At 39.7% G+C, this 22216-nt stretch overlaps 1 protein-coding gene across 1 annotated transcript; it reads right to left on the bottom strand.

The window, feature by feature from the left end:
- Positions 1-1140: 1140 nt before the first annotated feature.
- SELENOT (selenoprotein T) lies at positions 1141-21962 on the bottom strand. Its single transcript, XM_084876009.1, has 6 exons — positions 21672-21962; positions 12806-12916; positions 12132-12258; positions 6587-6674; positions 3727-3880; positions 1141-2882 (listed from the first exon to the last, which is right to left on the bottom strand). The coding sequence occupies exons 1-5, from the start codon at positions 21806-21808 to the stop codon at positions 3756-3758; spliced, it is 588 nt and encodes a 195-aa protein (XP_084732135.1). The 5' UTR covers positions 21809-21962; the 3' UTR covers positions 1141-2882; positions 3727-3755.
- Between the last annotated feature and the right edge of the window lie 254 nt (positions 21963-22216).

Genomic DNA, 22216 nt, shown 5'->3' on the forward strand with positions numbered 1-22216 from the left:
GCCGACCACTGCCCTAGCCAGTTTTGCACAGTGGATAGTCAGCCTGCGGACCAATGGGTCCTGGGTTTGATTCAGATCAAGGGCTCGTACCTTGGTTGCAGGCCCCTCCCCAGCCTGAGCCCTGATTGGGCTCATGCAGGAGGCAACCAATCAAGGCATTTCTCTCACATCAGTTAGGGTTAGGGTTAGGGTTAGGGTTAGGGTTAGGGTTAGGGTTAGGGTTGATGTTTCTCTCTCTCTTCCCCCCTCTCTTCCACTCTTCCTAAAAAAAATCAATGGAAAAAATACCCTCAGGTGAGGATTAACAAAAACAAAACAAACAAAAAAAGAAGTCATTATAAAGTAAACATTATTTGAGGACACAAATTTTTACAACATAAAGTTTTCCACATACGTTAACATATAAAGTGCTCTAGCATAGATTTAATTATAAAACGGAGGGGTTCCTTTCACATGAGCTTAATAAAAGTTTATTTTCACAATGTTTGAGAAGCCCCAAACTTTACAATCCCTCAGATTTCTCTCATAAGATTTTTTAAAAGCTTTAAAATTAAGTATCAAATCATGCTTTAAAATTCTGTAGGCTATTTTTAAATCTAAATTTAAAATTATGACAATGATAAAATGCCAACAAAGTCCCAACTAAAAACATTCAAAATAAGAATTACCATTAGGATCCTGTTTTGTTTTAATATTTATAAAGGCTCATCAACTGCTGATGTTGATGTTAGTGCCATAAGTAAATACCACATATATGTTTTGAAAACATATTTGTCTTGCACATCTTGATATTGAGGTATAAAGCCATGTTTTGCCAACTTTTTTTTTAAATTAATCTAACAAATAATTTCTCTGACAATAGTAGCTGTGGTAAAAACCCCAATAACATTAGCAAACCTGCTGTCATGTTCTATGGTCTTCTAATTAATAAGTACATAGACATTTATAAACTATAGAGCCACACAAATTTGCAATTAAAATTCTGAAATGTTAGGAATAAAACTATATTAGAAATAGCTTCATTTAAACTTTCCTTTTTCCCTTAAATTAGTCTTTTCATAGTCATTCTTTCCATTTTCACTAAAACTCCATTAAGTCCTATATTTAAATATGGTCAAAGAAAAACAATATTGAGATGAATTATCAACAAAATAGCTGAGTTTTATCAGAGTGTAAGCGACCTAAAGTTATTCTCTAAAAGACAATTTATTCACCAAGGGCAAACATGGAAAAATTTAATCAAATCTTCAGTTTCTTCACGATTGACTTGACCTTCCAAGGCTCCAAGTTGAAAGGTCTAAATACCAAAAGATTAACTGTCATTAGTGGAATGTCCATCAGCTGAAGAAAGACCCTGGACACACTCAGCAGCGTGTTCAACTTGCAAAAGATAGGAAGTTTGAGCTGGTACAAATCAAGTTAACAAGGTTTTAGCCCTAGTTGAAGATAGCAACATGTTATTACACCCGAAAAATAAAAATCTGTAAATCCCCAGGTTAAATTGTACGAAATTAGGTTAACAGTCTGCAGTCTTAATGAAAAGGATAAGCCATTTTAATCAATTTTCTGCAGGCTAACTTCCTGTCACCATGTTCCACCTGGAGGCTGTCACATCATGATCATTACCAGACATACATTCAGCAAATATTCAACGACAAAATATACAGTTGTGCTAAGTGTTTGTTTGGGGGACCCACTGTTGAATCATCTCCAAACTTTTCCATAAATCCCTTTACTTCCACTAGCACTTTTATTCCTATATGGAGGTTGCAGTATGTTATGACTGTTGCTGAATGACTTTTTTTCTACATCATGATCCTACTTTTGCTAAATTACTCTTAGAATCTCTTTAAACTCTGAAAAGATATTAAACTCACTTAATAAAAAATTTTCAGTTTTGTCCCTCAAATAAAATTCTGGTATATTAGGCAAGTTAAATTAGACAAGTGACCTCCATTCATCTAATATTAATGTTGTAAAGAAGTTCAACTAAACTTTCTTTAGATGAGTTTCAATTACCCTAAAAAATGGTAAGTGATCTATTATTTGTTGTAAATCTAAATCCCTAATAAAATTATTTGTAACTCAAAAACAAAAATTTAAACAGACGACGGTTAAATATAATGTTAACAGATACGCTGGGCAATAAATTCAAAGTTTTTATTTAACTTATATCTGCTTACTTTTTATTGAGTTTACTATAAAGGCCCAGTTAATCAATTCATTAGATTGGTCAAGGCAAGACACTTGAACTATAACAGGATTTTAAAAGCAGTTGTCTTTTAGTCATTTATCTGGTATTCACACGCATGTGCGCACATACACACACACAAACTATTAGAGAACTTTGCATATACAATCTCCCCCCCATAATTCTGTATAATGTACTGTTCAAAATCTGCAGTATTTTGAAACCTATATAAGTAGGATATGACCAAATTAGAGATGTCTGATATAGTCTTATAAAGTGAGAACTTCAGCTTATTTGCAAAAAGATCAATTCTAAACAATATAAAAGGAAAATACATATAAAATCACAACAGATTGAACAGACATCCTTGAGAGAAAAAATTAAATTCTAACTCATTTTGCAATTTTTTCAAATATGACTAAGGAAGAATGGTACAAGTAGTAATGCTGACATTTTTAGAAAACTATTAACTCAGTGGATTGGGGAGAAAAATTACTATACAGTATTATTGCACTCCACGAATGTGCAGAATTCCAAAATGCGCCAGCACTAAAAACTGTCTTGCATTGAGGTTTTCCAAGAGGTACAACGAGCCTGCTAAGAAACATCCGGTCTGTACTAACAGTTTTCTGTCTTCAGTACAGGCCTTCATAATGTCAGTCACGCTGCTCTTGCAAAAATCCTGAAATGTCTGAAAGACATATAAGAAAAAGAATATTTTATTTCAAACATCACTTGTAAAATTAACTTCTTGATCAGAAAAGAACTGAGAACATCTCTGCTAAGCAAAAGTTATACCTTTCCACGTTCACACATATTTGCTTATAAATTCTCTATCTTGAGCATGGTAAAAGAATTTTTATATTCTTAGGAACTAATTACTTGAAGGTAAGGAGAGAATCTATATATATAAAAGCCTAAGCGACCATTGCGACCATTACGACTAAACAACCAGAACAACCAGTGGACCATTTGCTATGATGTGCATTGACCACCAGAGGGCAGTGTTCAATGCAAGAGTTGCCCCCTGGTGGTCAGTGCATTCCCACAGCCAACCTCCCACAGCCAGCCAACCTCCCCTGGTCCCTCCCCCTGGGTCAGCAAACATCCTGTGGTTCCTCCCTCCCCCCAGACCAGCAGCCAGCAAGCCCCAGCAGGCCTGTCCCCAATAAGGACCAGGCAAGACAGCCCTGAAAGACCCTAATTGCCAGCCAGGCCTACAGACCCCATCTGTGCATGCATTTCGTATACCAGACCTCTAGTATAAATATAAACAAATAGTATAATATATCAATTCTGGCCATTAGAAGGTAATAGTCAAAAATAATAATATCATAAGCCCAATTATTAAGCCTTGAAGATAACTTAATACAATCTTATTTGATCTCTTCTAAATTTTAATGAAGAAAACATCCATCTGTTAAATCCCAAGATGGAAACCTAAGTGATAATATATGTAATATCTAGTAGCTTGCTGATTCCTGATGCAAAAAAATTAATACATATACACAGTTCTTATATTTTGAAGTACTTACAAAAGAGTTTTCAGTGCTGATAGGTGGGGCTATGATCGATGATGTGGGATTGAATCCATATGGACATTGAGCTTCATTTCATTGTCAAGAATTTGAACAAGCTGTTGCATGGATGGAAGGTGACCAGATTCCAGCTTAGACCATACAGGTACATCTATAAAAATAAATTGTACCAGCCTTCAAAATTAAACATGATTCTGTAATAAACATTCATTCTACAAATATTTACTGTCTATGTACACAACTAAGAATAAAAATGTGAGCAAAAGAATTAGGCTTCTTGCTCTTAAAGAATTTATATTCTAGTAGGAGAATTGAAAAAAAATATACAAAGAGCTACAAAATCACAATTGTGTACTAAGAATTAAAACTAGAAGATGCTATGAGAGGGAGACCTGAGAAGCTGGAAAGGAGCCATTGCACTTACTTTGATTAATCCTCACCTGAGGATATTTTTTCATTGATTTTTAGGGAGAGTGGAAGAGAGAGGAAGAGAGAAACAATGATATGAAAAAAACACATCGATTGGTTGCCTCCTGCATGAGCTACAACCTGGGCCTGGGCCAGGGAGGAACCTGCACCAAGATACATGCCCTTGACTGGAATCAAACCCAAGACCCTTTAGTTTGGATAGGCTGACGTTCTATCCACTGAGCCAATCTGGCTACGGAGCACCTACTATTATTATTATTATTATTTTAAATGTATTTTATTGATTTTCCACAGAGAGGAAGGGAGAGGAATAGAGAGCTAGAAACATCAATGAGAGAGAAACATCGACCAGCTGCCTCCTGCACACCCCTCACTAGGGATTGCCCACAACCAATGTACATGCCCTTGACCGGAATCAAACCCGGGACCTTTCAGTCCACAGACCGACGCTCTATCCACTGAGCCAAATCGGTTTCGGCAGCACCTACTATTATTAAAAGGAGAGATTATAATTAAAAATGAGAGCTGAGCCCTGGCCAGTTGTATCCAGTGGCTAGAGCATCAGCCTGAGGAACAAAGTGTCATGGATTCAATTCAGGTCAAGAATGTGTATCTCAGTTGAAGGTTGTCTGGCCCCATGGGAGAACATATGGGAGGCAGCCAATTGATGTGTGTCTCTCACATCAATGTTTCTCTCTCTCCCACTCCTCCCTCCCTTCCATTCTCCCTGGAAATCAATACAAAAAAAAAATATCCTCAGGTGAGGATGAAAAATAAAAAAAGAAGTGACAGGTGAAATATAGAAGTGGTGTGGTATAAGGGAGGCTGGAGAGGTAGGCAGGAACTAAGTCAGAGATTAACAAACTGCAAAAGGACAGATAGTAAGCATTTTCAGCTCAAAAAGGTGTACAGTCTGTCACAGCTACTCTGGTGGCCTGAAGGCATACAGATATGAATAGTCATGGCTGTGTTCCAATAAGACTTTGTTTACAAAACATGCAGCATAAGATATGGTCCACAAAGTCTTGGTTTGCTGATCCCTAGGCTACATCATACAGGGCCTTTTTGCCATCCATATTCTGGTCTTTATCTTGAGAACAAAGACAAGACAGATAATGAATTGAGGCAGTGAAGCAAGAAGATGAAATAAGCATTTTTTAAAAATCACTCTATTTGGAGCAGGTATCAGCCAATTTTTCTATAAGAAGCCAGAAAATAAATATTTCCAGCTTTATGGATCAAGATGCAAAATCAAGGATATTATATGTACTTTTATAACTGGAGAGATAAAATTAAATTTCTAAATGTTTTTCTTTGATGAAGCTCAAAACTTTAGGAATAAACACTAATTTGAATTTCATATAATTTCAAATATTCCTGTGATATTTTTAAACAATTAGAATGTATAAAAACTATTATCTTGAAATATAAGCCATATTTGCTAACCTCTGGTTAGAGAATGTATTAGAGGGGAATTAGATAATTGTGGCTCAGACTAGAGTGGTGCCAATGAAGATAAAAAGATGGAAGACCTAAGGATGGGGACTGATTTTTGAGAAATATAAAAAGTGGAATTGAGAAGATTTGGTAATCCTTGGTAATCCATTAGGCCGTAGGGGTGTCGAACTCAATCAGAGAAGGGGCCAAAATCTAAAATCCAGCCTAAATCGTGGGCCGAATGGTTTACTGAACAGTCATAAACTGACAATGTCATAAACTGACAGCGGAGTGCAGTGATGATAGCGCGGTGCGGGCCACATTGCAAGGCCTGGCGGGCTGGATTTGGCCCTCGGGCCTTGTGTTTGACACATGTGCTGATTAGGGTATGGAGAGTAAGGGCAAAAGTGATTTTACCCTGGGTTTCTGACATGGGCAGTTGGGCAGAATGATAATTGTGCCATTAAATAAATAAGAAATGCCAAGGAAAGAACAAACTGGAATATACAGGAATTACAGGAAGCAGAAGTAATCAAAAGTTTGTGATTAGAAGTTTAAGATTCTGGGGGTAGCATCTACAAGAGAGATCTAGAAGAGCTATACATTCAGGTGTCATTATGCAGATGTTATTTTTTTTACATATGTTTTTTATTGGTTTTTTAGAGAGAGAGGAAGGGAGAGGTAGAGAAGACAGAAATATCGATGATAGAGACACATCAATTGGCTGCCTCCTGCACACCCCCTTCTGGGGATCAAGCCCACAACCCGAGCATGTGCCTTGACTGGGAATTGGACCAGAGACTCTTGCTGCATGAGACGACAATCAATCCACTGAGTCATGCTGGCCAGGCCAGATATAATTTTAATGCCATTAAAGTAGATGAGGCCCATATAAAGAGATGATTTAGCATATTATGAAAACCAGAAAAGCCTGATGCTCACTATAAATCACCTAAAATTTATCACAGAATGCAAACTATTCAGAACTCACCATTCAAGGTTATTTCAAATGCACCTGTTGACATACACTGGTTCTCAATCATGTTGCTCAAGAAAAAAACCATCATACATGCATAGACCTAAAAGAAAATATAATTAAGTACAATAGGCATGAAATTAAAACAGCATAGCAACTTAAGACACAGTAACTTTAAGTAGTCTCATTTTTTTTTTTTTTTGGTACTTGCTATTTTTAATTCTATTTTTAAAGTTTCTATACAAACTATTACTGCTATCCCATATATATGTTCAATAACATACACAGAAAAAGAAAAATTCAATATTAATTCACAGCTCCACACATGCTAAAGAACTTATATATGACAAGTGGCCTGGTGCATGAAATTCATGAACATTAAAAGGGAAGAGCCGAAACCGGTTTGGCTCAGTGGATACAGCGTTGGTCTGCGGACTGAAGGGTCCAGGGTTCGATTCCGGTCAGGGGCATGTACATTGGTTGCAGGCATATCCCCGGCATTTCTTATTTATTTAATGGCACAATTATCATTCTGCCCAATTGCCCATGTCAGAAACCTAGGGTAAAATCACTTTTGCCCTTACTCTCCATACCCTAATGGATTACCAAGGATTACCAAATCTTCTCAATTCCATTTTTTATATTTCTCAAAAATCAGTCCCCATCCTTAGGTCTTCCATCTTTTTATCTTCATTGGCACCATTCTAGTCTGAGCCACAATTATCTAATTCCTAATCGACATTTATTTAATCAACATTTCTAGCTCTCTATCCCTTCCTTCCTCTTTGTGGAAAATCAGTAAAAATATATTTTAAAAAAAGGGGAGGGGGGAGAGACCTAGACCCAGCTAGCCCCACCCCCGTCAAGCCCCACCAGCGGGGGACACAGTGTCATGTTCCTGCCCACCTGTGTGCACTTCACCGCGCATACAGCCCTGCCCACTCATACTTGCTGCACACACAGCCTCTTGCTGATGGGTTGTTAAGGCGTGAGGGTATCATTACTATTAGTATATTAGCTCTTTATTATATAGGATGTTCATAATGTAGAGGCAGAATTTCTAGAGGTCCCTTAATAGTAAAGTTTAACAAAAGAATACCAGTGTAAGAAGGGTTCATTTGACCATTTTTATAATATAATGAGTGAATTCACAAGAGACAACTGATGCAACAATCAGCAACTCCATGTTTTCTTTTCTTTTTTTTTAATATATATTTTATTGATTTTTTACAGAGAGGAAGGGAGAGAGATAGAGAGCTAGAAACGTCGATGAGAGAGAAACATCGACCAGCTGCCTCTTGCACACCCCCTTCTGGGGATGTGCCCGCAACCAATGTACATGCCCTTCACTGGAATCGAACCTGGGACCTTTCAGTCCGCAGACCAACACTCTACCACTGAACCAAACCGGTTTCGGCAACTCCATGTTTTCAATACAACCTGCCCATGTTCCAAACAAATCGTTTTAAGTCAAACTGTGAAATATGTATTTGGTCTTCCTCTCAAGTTATAGCACAGAGAATCTAAAAACCTTGAAATTTTCACAGTGATGGGAATGGGAAAGGTGTCTTTTCTTATGTTAATGAAGTGATTTTTGAACAGTACCTAAGGATGGAACTGATTGCCAGGAAAGAGGAAAGCCAGCCAGGTGATTAGAGCATTGGACATTCCATTTCAGGGAAAAGAAGAGGGACAGGAGGCCAAATTAGTTGCCAATTGCCAATGATTTAATTAATCATGCTTATGTAATGAAGTCTCCACAAAAACCCAAAAGGACCTGGATTGAAGTTTCCAGGTTGGTGAACCTTTATGTAAATACCAGAGGCCCAGTGCCTGGCCTGTGCCCTCTTGCAGTTTGGGAGCCCTTGGAGGGAGCGGGCCTAAGCCATCAGTCAGATATCCCTAGTGCTGCCATGGAGGCAAGAGAGGCTCCTGCCACCACCACTGTGCTCACCAGCTGAGCCCGGCTCAGGGCTTCTGGTGGAGCAGCATTCCCCCTGTGGGAGCACACTAACCACCAGGGGGCAGCTCCTGCATTGAGCATCTGCCCCCTGGTGGTCAGTGCACATTATAGTGAGCAGTTGAGTGACTCTAGCATATCATTATCATATTATGCTTTGATTGGTTGAACAGCCAACTGGATGACCCAACACTTACCATATTAGGCTTTTATTATATAGGATGCAAAAGGAAAAAGAAAAAAGATGAAAGAAGAATGGTACGTCTGGAGAGTACATGGATGCTCCCTTCCCATATATGCATTTCTTCCACCCTGGTTGTTTCTGAGATATCTTTTTACAATAAGCTAGTAATCTAGTAAGTAAAATGTGTCTCTTGAGCTCTGTGAGCCACTCAAGCAAATTAAACAAACCCATGGAAGTGGCTGTGGGAACCTCCACTCTGTAGCCAGTTGATCAGAAACACAGGTATCAACCTGGGCTTGCAACTAGCATCTGAATACCATAGTGTGTATGTGTGTATGGGGGAGAGGAGGGCAGAGGAGATGTGTCTTGTTGGACTGAATTTTTAACGTGGAATCTGATGTTATCTCCAGGTAGTTAAGTGTAAGAATTGAGTTCAATTCTCAGACACCCTACTGATGTTGGATAATTATTGTGATGGAAGAACACACGTACATACGTACACACAAACACACATACACATTTAAATTGGGTCCATGAACCCAAGAGACAAGCTAAGAAAAAAGTAGATAAGATAGCACAGGCATATATATATATATTATATTATATATAATATTCCTAAGTGACCGCTACAACTGAATAACTGAACGACCGGCCGACTGGTCGCTATAATGTGCACTGACCACCAGGGGTAAGACGCTCAACACAGGAGTTGCCCCCTGGTGGTGAGTGTACTCCCATAGCCAACCTCCCATGGCCACTCCCCACTGCTGGCCAACTTCCTGCAATCCCTCCTCACACCCAATAGGCCCCTATTGGGACTGGGCAAGACTCCCCAATCCCCAGCCAGGCCCAGGGACCCCACCCAAGCACAAATTCGTGCACCAGGCCTCTAATATTAAATAACGTTCATTTGCCTTGGAATGCAAATCTTTACCCTTCTAAAAGATACAAGAAGCTCCCTGATGGACAGAGAGGTTTTAATTTAATGAAATCAGCTGGGACCGGTTTGGCTCAAGTAGATAGAGCGTCGGCCTGGGGACTGAAAGGTCCCGGGTTCGATTCCGGTCAAGGGCATGTACCTTGGTTGCGGGCGCATCCCCAGTAGGGGGTGTGCAAGAGGCAGCTGATCGATGATTCTCTCTTATCGATGTTTCTAACTCTCTATCCCTCTCTCTTCCTCTCTGTGAAAAATCAATAAAATATATTTTTTAAAAAAATAATAATAATTTAATGAAATCACCTGATTAAAAGAAAGATGAATAGGATGTCAATTCACAGAAAGGTGTTTCAGAATAATAATTCAAAATGTCCATAGCAGATGAGAAAGCATTTTCCTTGCCCTCCTTCCCCTTGAGCTAGGTGGGTTTTGATTTCATAAACATTACCCGAGCATTTAAAAATAGAAGTCCAGGGGACAAACACACAAGGAAGTGTCATGTAAGCCATAGCTGTCAAGTACATTCATCTTCCACAGTAGATATCTATAGAAGTAAAATGCACTGAAGATATTTTAAAATCAACAGAATAAATGTAACAAAATATTATCAATAAGTACTTAACTTCTAATTCTTAATCCTACGAGAAGCAATGTTTTGTTAGTAATAAGGCAGAGGTAGCACCTGAGGTTCCCTAAGGAAAAAAATGTACCGCAGGAGTCAGCTAAAGATAGACTCAGTCTAGAAATAAAGAACAAAACCACATCTGACTCCAAAGGATAATGCTTCTTAGAAGGAAACTTGTGCAATCTCATCAAGAGAGAAATAAAACTTAGTCCCATTTCTTACAGCGGAAAGGAGGACCCTCCAGAAAATAAAAGTTTAAATAAAACAGATGGAAAGAGACTTAGAATTTCTGTATGCTGTGGCAGGACCCTACAAAGAAAAAAAGAAATAGCACAAAGTCTTATGCATATATTGACTGTTTCAGGTAATTTGCTAAACAGATTCCCTATTAACAGAAGACTCAAAGGACAAATAATAACAGAGTATGTGTGTATGTTTTGATAAGAACAATTTAATAAAATCCCTTTTTTAACATGATTAAAATCATATCAGTAGGTATAAAAGGCATGCATTATATATATACTAGAGGCCCAGTGCATAAATTCATGCACCAGTGGGGTCCCTCGGCCTGGCCTGTGGGATTGGGCCAAAACTGGCTCTCCAGCATACCCTGAGGAGTCTCAGATTCCAAGAGGGTGCAGGCCAGGCCAAGGGACCCCACTGATGCACAATCAGGGTTGGGAAGAGACGTAGGAGGTTGGCCAGCTGGGAAAGGACCATGGGAGTGCTCCAGGGCGTGTCTGGCCAATCTCGCTCAGTCCCGATCAACTGGACCCCAGCACCATGTTAACCTACTGGTCGCAGCATCTGCCCCCGAGTGGTCAGTGCACATCATAGCAAGCGGTTGAGCAGCATAAGCATATCACTAGCATATTATGCTTTGATTGGTTGAACGGCCAACCAGTTGACTGGACACTTAACATATTAGGCTTTTATTATATAGGACCAGAGGCCCAATGCACAGATTTGTGCACGGGTGGGATTCGGGCCTATCTGAGGAGGAGACAGTGAGAGATTGGATGGCTGGCCACCTCAATTAAGGCCCAATCAGGGCCAGGCTGTCTGGGGAAAGGGGCCGAGAGCTATTGGCCAACATGCCCCATCCCCAATTGGGGTGGGAAAACCAAGGAGGGAGTCAGCGACTGGGTGAGGGGCTGTGGGAGATTGGCCAGCCAGCCCCGCCCCCAATGTGGGTGGGGCCTACCTGGGGAGGGGCTGTTGGACAATCGGGGTGGGTGGGCCTACTGGGGACAGGGCTTGCTGGGGCAAGGAGCTGCAGGAAGTTAGCTGGCCAGCCCCACCCCCAATGTGGGTGGGGCCTGCCCGGGGAGGGGCTGTTGGACAATCGGGGTGGGTAGGCCAATGGGGGAGGGGGATGGAGGGAGGGAGGGGCCACGGGAGGTTGGCCGGCTGGCCCCACCCCCAATTGGGCCAGTTCACTGGCCACAGTGGGCGTCATAGTGATAGCTCATTCCAGTGTTCCTGTTGCTGGCTTGTTATATATATAGATTATGTATATATTATATATATATATATATATTATGTTTTGCTGGATATGATTAGCCTAATTATACAATCAAAATCAGGTTTTAAATTACTGTGTCCAGGTTGTACTGAAGTAATACTTCCCTATCCTTCAAATAATAAAAAAACTTAATCATTTTTACATAAATAGAAAAACTAAAGCCAAAAGAAGTGCCTTGCCCAGAGACAAAAAGTGGTTTAAATTGAAAAAATATATGTAAACAGGTTAATCAGCAATAAGTACTTTTTAAAAAAAAAAGGAAAACTCATTAAAACATATTCAGTGACAACCTAAAAACTTACAGTTGTCAAAGTTATTAAGTTACATACCTTATTTTCTTGGCCCCATTGCCAGATGCTCGGAGCTTGCATGCCAAAGAAAGCAAAAGGATCCTTGCCAACAATTATTAAGCCTATTAAAACTAGTTTGAAGATTGACAGGAAAGATGCTATGTGTCTATCAAGAGAAAAGAAAAATTCATCAGAAGCTGCAAATTCTCATTATTTCAAAATTTCATTAACTCCAATGTATTTGTACAGATATTTTCTAAACACCAAATTTAAAGTTATTAATTATAACTAGTGAAAAAGATAGTGACTAGTTTATTGAATAGTTTTTAAATAAAAATGTTACATATTTTAAATCAATCAAAAATTCACTTATAAGATTACTTATATAGCACTGGCCTTTAAAAAATACTATTATTTTAACAGTATAGAATTTTATGCCACTGACTAATTATAAAAATGTGGGAGTTCATGGTCTATCTCCACAATAACAATTACAGAAAACACATCTTTTGAAGAATTGTCATCTAGAAAGTGATTCTCCTCTTCTCTTTTCCACAGAAAATTTCTTCTAAATTTGCTTTTTATGACCATATTCTGTATGTATTGTTACAACCAACTAAGAAATGATAATAACCAAGAAAGTTAATTGAACCACTTCACAAAAGTTTATGAAGTCAAATTCTTTTCCTCCTAAGTCACTAAAATTTACTTACCTATATATTGGTTGAGGGAGGTAATTCTCTCCTTCAATGCGGATGTCTGGGTACCGCTGGCTAATAACCCGCATGTACTCCTCAAACACCCGCCTATAACCTCAGGAAACACTGCAGAAAAACAAAAGTGCTTCCTGTTAAGTGGTTTAAAATATGCGTAGATTGTTTTTGCAGTTAGACAAAGCCTAAAATTACCAAGATTAACAGTTTTCTCAAGAACAGTCACAAATAAATAATGATTGATGCTGGGTAATGGGTATGGAGAAGTTTTCCCCCACAAACTTCACATATTTAAGTTACCTCACCCTCAAGTAAACCCTTCCATTAATATATTAGACTTTATAGATTTGGGTTACTGTTGATCAACAGCAAATACTCACACATGTCAGTGTACTTTGAGCTCTCTAATCAATTTGGCTTTTTAACAAAATCAATGACTACATAAACACTAAAATAAAAACAACTCTTATTCATCAGAAATAGGGACTTTCAAAAATGCGGACAAGAAACTTAAAAAAATACCAAGGCAGGAGACATGAAACTCTGGTTCTTATTCCTCTTCTGCCACTAACTAGGCAAACATACTTGTTTAATCACAATAAGAGGAGCTTAAATAACTTTTAGATCCCTTCTGACTTTAAAATTTAATTCCACTTTGTGAAGGAAAACAAAGATTGGGAATATAATTTTCAACAATATGATAGTGATCCATACCATTACTCCAGAAAATTAAGTCAACAGCACCCAATCAACTTCATTAAAATCTTCATTAAAATCTGCACTACTACATTATGGATATGATATCTGCTTCCCCAACAAGAAAAGGGGAAGAATGCCACCAATGCATTTGTAAGAGAGGAAAAAAGTATACTGATCAAAGCAACTGAAGACACAAAAAGATATCTCATGTTCATGAGTCAGAAGAATTAATATGGTTAAAATGTCCGCACTACTCAAAGCAATCTACAGAGCCCTATCAAAATTCCAATGGCATTTTTCACAGAAATCAAACAAACCTAAAATTTTTATGAAACCACAAAAGACCCCAAATGGCCCAAATAATCTTCAAAAAGAAGAATAAAGCTGGAGGCATCATACTTCCTGATTTCAAATTATTTTACAAAGCCAGAGTAATCAAAACAGTATGATATTGGTACGTTTTCTCTCCCTCCCAGATGCACCCTAGCACCTTGCTCTTTCCCCACTTCTTCCCTCACAGGTGTGCATCTCCTAAATTCTAAGGGTCCCCAAGAGACTTGCAACCAAGAGCAATGGAAAGCAGCAGCTCCTTCCAAGCTAACTCCCTGAACCTGATCCAAGGCTGCCTTTTCTCTGATTTTTCAATGAGATGACAGCAGTCCTGCCTTGGCTCACTTCTTTTCACTATGACTTTTATTTCTCAGTGAGCCAAAGCAGCCCCATCCAGGCTGTCTCCTCTTGCTTCTTTCACTAAGCCCCCCTTCCTTGTTTCACTAAGCCCCCCTTCCTTGTTTCACTGTCCCCAACTTTAATAAATAAATGTACTCTCAAAATTAAAAAATTACACACACACACACACACAAACACGTGTGGCATTTGCATAAAAACACACATTCTAGCCAGTTTGGGTCGATGGATAGAGCATTGCCCACGAACTGAAGGGTCCTAGGTTCTATTCTGATCCAGGGCATATATCTCAGTTTCAGGCTGGACCTCTGGCCCTGGTCAGGGTGCATGTGGGAGGCAACCAATAGATGTGTCTCTCTCACACCGATGTTTCTCTGTCTCTCTCCTTCTCCCTTCCTGGGTGAGGATTTAAAAAAAAACAAAAACAGACACACAGATCAATGGGGACAGAATAGAGAGCCAACAAATAAACCCATATTTGGTCAATTAATTTAAAACAAATAAGCTAAGAACATTCAATGGAGAAAGGACAGTGTCTTTAAATAATGGTGTTGAGAAAACTAGACAGCCACATGCAAAGAATGAAACTGGATCACTACCTTACAACATACACAAAAATCAACTCAAAATGAACTAAAGACCTGAAATCATAAAATTCTAAAAAGAAAACATAGGAGGGAAAGCTCCTTGACAACAACACTCCTGGCAATTATTTGGATTTTACACCAAAGCAAAGGCATCAAAAGCAAAAATAAACAAGTGGGACTACTTCAAACTATCATAAAAAGCTTCTGCACAGCAAAGGAATCCATCAACAAAATAAAACGGCAACCTACAGGAGAAAATATTTTCAAATTAACTGGTAAGAGGTAAATATCTAAAATATATAAGGATCATACAACTCAATAACCAAAAAGTTAAGAAAAAGGCCCTGGTCGGGTGGCTCAGTTGGTTGGAGTGTCGTCCTGTACACCAAAAGGTTGTGGGTTTGATTCCCAATCAGGGCACATACCTAAGTTTCAGGTTCAATACTGATCAGGTTCATACAAGAGGCAGCAACTGATCAATGTTTCTCTCTTACATCTAAGGTTCTCTTTCTCGTTCTCTTTCTCTCTCTATCTCTCAAATCAATAAAACATAACCTCGCCGAAACCGGTTTGGCTCAGTGGTAGAGCGTCGGTCTGTGGACTGAAAGGTCCCGGGTTTGATTCCGGTCAAGGGCATGTACATTGGTTGCGGGCACATCCCCAGTGGGGGGTGTGCAAGAGGCAGCTGGTCAATGTTTCTCTCTCATTGACGTTTCTAGCTCTCTATCCCTCTCTCCTCTTCTCTGTAAAAAATCAATAAAATATATTTTTAAAAAAAAATAAAAAAAAAAATAAAACATAACCTCAAACTAAGGATTTTTTTGTTAATGGACAAAGGACTTGAATAAACGGCCAACATACATGAAAAGGTGCTTAATATTACTAAATACGAGGGAAATGCAAATCAAAACCACAATGAGATAGCACATCACACCTGCAAGGATGTCTAGCATCAATAACAAGAAGATAATTTTGGAAAGGACATGGAGAAAAGGAAACCCTGTACACTATTAGTGGAAATGTAAACTGGTGCAGCCACTACAAAACAGTACATAGGTTCCTTAAAATATTAAAAATAGAACTACCATTTGATCAAGTCACCTCACTTCTGGGTATATATTTGAAATAAATCACTATCTCTAAGAAATATTTGCACCCCCATGTTCACTGCACCATTATTTACAATAGCCAAGACATGGAAACAACTATGCCCAATGAATGAATGAATGAAAACATGGCACAGGCCCAGTCCATTGGCTCAGTGGTTGAACGTCAATCTAGGAACCGGTCACTGTTTGATTCCTGGGCAGGGTACACGTCCGATTGTGAGCTTGATCCCCAGGAGGGGGCACAAAGAAGACAGCCAGTTGATGGTTCTCTCTCATCTCTGATGTTTCTATCTCTCTCTCCCTCTCCCTTCCTCTATGAAATAAAAAAAATATTTTTTAAAAAACATGGTACATATGATACAATGAAATATTATTCAGCCAAAGAAAAAGGAAACACTGCCATTTGGAATAACACAGATGGACCTTGACCACATTATGCTAAGTGAAATAAGTTAGAGAAATACGATTATTATAGATTCCACATATAAGATCTAAAAAAATGGAACCCGCCCAATCAGTGTGGCTCAGTGGTTGAGCATCAACCTATGAACCAGTTCACAGTTTGAGTCCTTGTCAGGGCACACACCTGGATAGCCAGCTTGGTCCCCAGTCGTGTGTGTGCAAGAGGCAGCCAATCCATGAATTCCTTCTCATCCCTGATGTTTCTCTCTCTCTCCCTCTTCCTTCCTGAAATCAATAAAAATATTTCTAAAAATAAAAAAGATAAAAAGTTGAACTCATAGACAGAGAGTAGATTGGTGGTGGCAAGGTAGTGGGGATTGGGAAAATGGGGAGATGCTGGTGAAAGGACGAAAATTTCCAGTTTTAAAATGAATAAATTCTGGGAATCAAATGTATAGCGTGATGACTATTATGAGCAATACTGTACTGTACACTTGAAAGTTGCTAAGAATAGATGTTAAATGTTCTCACCACAATGAAGATAATTATATGAGATGAAGTGTTAACTAACCTTTCGTAGTGTTTCACAACATATCTTGTATATGTATATCAAATTATCGCCTTCAGTATACAAAATTTCTATCTGTCAATTACACTTCAGTAAAACTGGGAAGGGGAAGATAGATGGTACCATCATATCAACAGGAGAGCTTACAAATCCAGGTAAGATTAAGTAGTTAAATATATTAAGGTCTAAGTTAAAGAACACATAAATATAAGGCAATGAAGATACCACTTGGTACAGAGGAAACAGGATTAGCAATTAAGTTATAGTAGAATAAAACCTCAGATGACAGTTTTTAATTACACTGTCATCAATGAAAAATGCCAACTATCATCATCAACCCCAGAAAAGGGCATCAAGTTTATATCTGACAGGGTGAGACAGTCCAACTATCAATAGATCTCAACTTAAAAAAACTCACTTTTAAAAAAAGTGAGAAGTTCAGTCTTTCTTAACAATTAATACTTCCTCTATATTTAGAATAAAAATTCCATGAAATATGTCACTAAAAAGTAAGAATTTTTTTCAAAGGGAGATAAATCTCCACAGCTAAGTTCTCGAAATAACTTATAAATCTCTAGATACCTTTTCTTAACTATGCATTCACCTTACCTAATATTTTCTTATTACTGTTCTTAGATTCACCAAATATTTTATTTTGCCACAACTGTGTTTTCTGTATGAAATTTTAATAATGCTTCTATTATACAAATAACCTAGATTACCCAGGAACCTATCTACCTTTAAACCAAGAAATGCCACCTGAGTTCAATGCCCAAGTTTGCATTGGTGTTTACAATGAAGTTGATTATTTAAAATAACAGTATCTAGCCGGGACCGGTTTAGCTCAATGGATAGAGCGTCGGCTTGGGGACTGAAGGGACCCGGGTTCGATTCCGGTCAAGGGCATGTACCTTGGTTGCGGGCATATCCCCAGTAGGGGGTGTGTGCAAGAGGCAACTGATCGATGACTCTCTCTCATCGATGTTTCTAACTCTCTATCTCTCTCCCTTCCTCTCTGTACAAAATCAATAAAATATATTTTAAATAAATAAATAAATATATATATATAACAGTATCTAACTTTTAATGCAGTATTTTCAGAACTAAGACCTAATTGAGTTGAAACTTCTTTTTTTATAGATGAATGGAAAAACATGAAGCCCAGAGAGATCAAGTGACTTTTCCATGGTTATACATCCATGTATCATTTATTAATTCACTCAAATATTTATTGAATGCCCACTATATTTGCCTTCAGACTCATAAAGAAAAACCAAGGAACTTTTTCTCTACATAATTGTTTTCCTCAAAATAATTTATTTCTTTTAAAAAATATTTTTCTATTGATTGCAGAGAGGAAGGGAGAGGGATAGATGGGAACATCAATAATGAGAATCACTGATTGGCTGCCTCCTGCACACCCATCACTGGAGATCACCCAGGCATATTCCCTGAACTCCTGGTTCCTAGGTCGACATTACACCACTGAGCCATGCTGGCTGGGCACAAAACAATTTTTCTGTTTTGAAATAGCAATTAAGACTGCTGATGGGATATAAAACATATATAGTGTTTATCGAGGTGGGCAAAATGTTAAATTACAGGCAAACACACATTGGTAAGGAGCAGAAGTCATTCCATAACAACTATCATATCCATAACTTTCAAGTTATTCCATTCTTTCTGGGTCAGTGAATAAAACTATGACTTCCAGTATACAACCAACAAATAAGTATCTAAACAAGCTAAAAATGTTGCAATAGCTGCCCATTCCTTCTGCCCCTTAAAAAGTAAATTTAAACTTTGGAAAAAATCTTAAAGTTAAGTCCTAATCACTTTGCAAATCTAGTACATGAAATATCTTACTTATGGAGTCAACTTTTGCAACTGCTCAATCTAAAATATTTTTCACAATACTTTTTTAAAAGAATTTGCATATAAATTAGGTGATTTGTGTATAATGAATAGCAAGGAAATTTAGGAAATACAGAAAAATCCTTTGTCCATGCTATTTCGAATAGATTCTGGGCTTTTTAAAGTCTGTCATGTTTTTCAGTCTCCTAATTCATGGTGCCAACCAACCCACTTTTCCCTTTTCTTCTTCTTATTCTTTTTGTTGTTGTTGTTTTTAATCCTTACCCCAGGATATTTTTCCCATTGGTACTCAGAGAGAGTGGGAAGGAAGGGGAAAGAAGGGAGAGACTAAAGTAAACATCATGTGAGTTATATCAATTGTTTGTTCGGGGCACAAGCAAGTATTGAACAATTATTTTTTTAAAATATATTTTTATTGATTTTGTACAGAGAGGAAGGGAGAGGGATAGACAGTTAGAAACATCCATGAGAAATAGACATTGATCAGCTGCCTCCTGCACACCCCCTACTAGGGATGTGCCCACAACCAAGGTACATGCCCTTGACCGGAATCGAACCCGGGACCCTTCAGTCTGCAGGCCGACGCTCCATCCACTGAGCCAAACTGGCTTTGGCAGTATTGAACAATTATTTATTGAAATAATATTGATGGTAGAATAGGAAAGTTTGTTTTAAGCTATTTTGCACAATGATCTTTGTCCCTTTAATTCCATTTGTGTGTTGTATTGCTCTTTTGTTCTATTAGCTATTACAAATGTGTACAATTAACAGATGATCTATTGAACTAAAGTTAGAGTACTCAAGAAATATAAAATAAGGAAAAAAAACTGAAAGGAAGGTAAAAATTAGTTATCTTTTGCTAACAGTGGTGATTAGTGAACAACTGCATTTTACAGCACTTAGATTTCAAATAAAATTAAAAGAATTTTCACATATTTAACCTCAATTGTCTTAGCTTCCTCTCCTTTCCCAATATTGCAAATGAATGTCCAAAACATTCCACCAAAACCAATATTCACCTTATTATATACAGATTAATCTCTTGGGGGGGGGGAGGAGAGAGAGTAACAAACAAGCTATACCAAGCTATACTTATATTTGATAGGATAATTAATAAAGTTATTTCTCATCTACATATTTAAACACACACACACACACACACACACACACACACGATCATGTGCTGACTGTAGAGCTTGCCAGGGGTCCAGTATTACCACCTGACAAACTCCAGGACTCACTGCCCCCAGAGAAGAAAGGTGGCAAATGTGAGGGCACTGGACCTTTCTTCCCAGGGTCTGAGAGACCCTTAATCTATTCTAATCTATTCTAGATCCCAGGAATCGGGGAAAGAGTGGGTTCTTTTGGTACTGAAGACTTGATCCTGTGGTTCACCTTAGGCGGTGCTGCTCGCTGCCTGACTATTCCCTCCCCTCCGAGGGACTGACTCCTAGCCTGAGGCCTAGACTGGCTCTCGCATAGGGTTCTTCACTTACTAGCATTCCCCATCACAGGGGCCAGGAAGGATTATCACAGCCCCTCCCCTACATGAAGGTATTGGCCTAGCCACAGGGAATTCCTTGCCCTGATACCTTCCCACACCCAGAGAAATAACTCTCAATTTTTAAATTTTTGTTTATTAAAATAAAGTCCTTAGTTAGCCATGAAAAACAAAAAACAAACCTAAAGCACTTTTAATATGCTTAGGGTGACTGCAAATGAAAACTCTTATTAGACTTTTGGGACAAGTTTGTTCTTACAGCAAAAAAAGAAACAAAAATTAAGTATCAAAAGTTCAAATGAGCCCTGACCGGTTTGACTCAGTGGATAGAGCGGTTTGGCTCAGTGGATAGAGCGTTGGCTTGTGGACTCAAGGGTCCCAGGTTCGATTCCGATCAAGGACATGTACTTTGGTTGCTGGCACATTCCCAGTAGGGGGTGTGCAGGAGGCAGCTGATCGGTGTTTCTATCTCATCGATATTTCTAACTCTCCCTCTCCCTTCCTCTCTGTAAAAAAATCAATAAAGTATATATTTTTTAAAAGTCACCTTTTTACAATACAGGATTCTAATTTCTGTGTTTTTACAATTGTTTATTTAATGAGTCTTTCAAACCTCCGACCCCATTTACCTTATTATACTGCATTACTGCTCTGCTTCTAATACATACATTGGTAAAAACAAAATCACTTTAAGTACAATGTCGAAAACTGCTGGGATTTTTTTTTTCTTTCTATTTCTCTGAAGAGAAAACTGAAAGGTACAAAGGTAACTCTTTGGAGGCGGGTGTAGGGAAAAAGGGTGAAGACCCAGTTGTCCCGGAGAGGACGGTTGTCAGAAGAGCAATGTGCTGCTGCTCTCTCACACTTTGGAAATTGCAAACCGCCCGCTCCACGCCCTCCGGCTGTCAGCTCTGCTCCCTCACTCGAGCTCCGGCGGGTAAAAGGCATATATCACTCGCGGGTCCCCCCAACGACCCGAATTAACCTCCACCCAGCGGGGCAATGAGGCTGCCGGGCACAGCCCTGGAGAGAGGCAGGAAGAGACCTGGCGGCGAGCGCTAGGAGCGCCTCGGCCAACGCCGCGCCCACTCCCGCCCGGCTCCGCAGGCAGCCGGGGCCGCCACGGGCGGGACCCCGCCGACTGGTCCTCAGTACTGACAAGGGTCCCCACGCCCTCGCCTTTCAGGATCTAACCTTCTCGTGCCCTCCCTTCCGCATTCTCACCATTCTAGGAACCAAAATGGAAGTGAGCAGTTGTGCCTGGAGGGAAGGAGGGGGCTTGGCCGGGCCGGGAAGGGCCCCGGGAAGGCAGGCTGAGGAAGGCTGCTGGCGCTGATCTTCCATCCAGGGGAGGGCCAGCCCGCTAGGCCGCGAAGCCGGGGACTCGCGTAGCGAGCGACACCGAGCAGAGGCGCGGCGGGGCGACGCACGTACTCACCAAATCTGGAACTTGAGCAGCGGGCCAGTGGCGTACTGCATCTTTAATCTCTTGCTGGGCACGGCGCCCAGGTTGGCCGAAGCATCGCTCCGGACCAGCGCGGACGCCGCCACCAGGAATAATAGCAAAAGCCTCATCTTACTCGAGCAGCCACTTCTGCCACACTCAGCCTGAGACTGCAGCCAGCCAAGACCCAGCAGAAGCCGGGAGCAGCTCCCACGGCGCAGGCGCGGTCCGCCAAATTCCGGAAGGAAGGCAGGAATGCGCCTGCGCGGCTCGATGCCTGCGCATGCGCCGGGAGGGAGAATGACTTGTTTCACTGTGCGGCGCCACCATCTTGGTTGTGTGCGTAGACGCAGGGGTGAAAGGAGAGAAGCAGAGAGGGATAGTATCAGCTGGTGGGATGTTCGAGTAGCCTATTAATTGTAGCTCCTGGCACACAGTTTCTTACTGGACAGACTTGATTCAAGTGTGGGAGAGAAAAAAGAAAGCCCAGGCCCTCATAACCGGAATGCATAACAGTTCAGTGCCTTGCTATGGAGTTT

This window comes from Pipistrellus hanaki (genome assembly GCF_964339955.1).
Source record: "Pipistrellus hanaki genome assembly, chromosome: 2".
Lineage (NCBI taxonomy): Eukaryota > Metazoa > Chordata > Mammalia > Chiroptera > Vespertilionidae > Pipistrellus > Pipistrellus hanaki.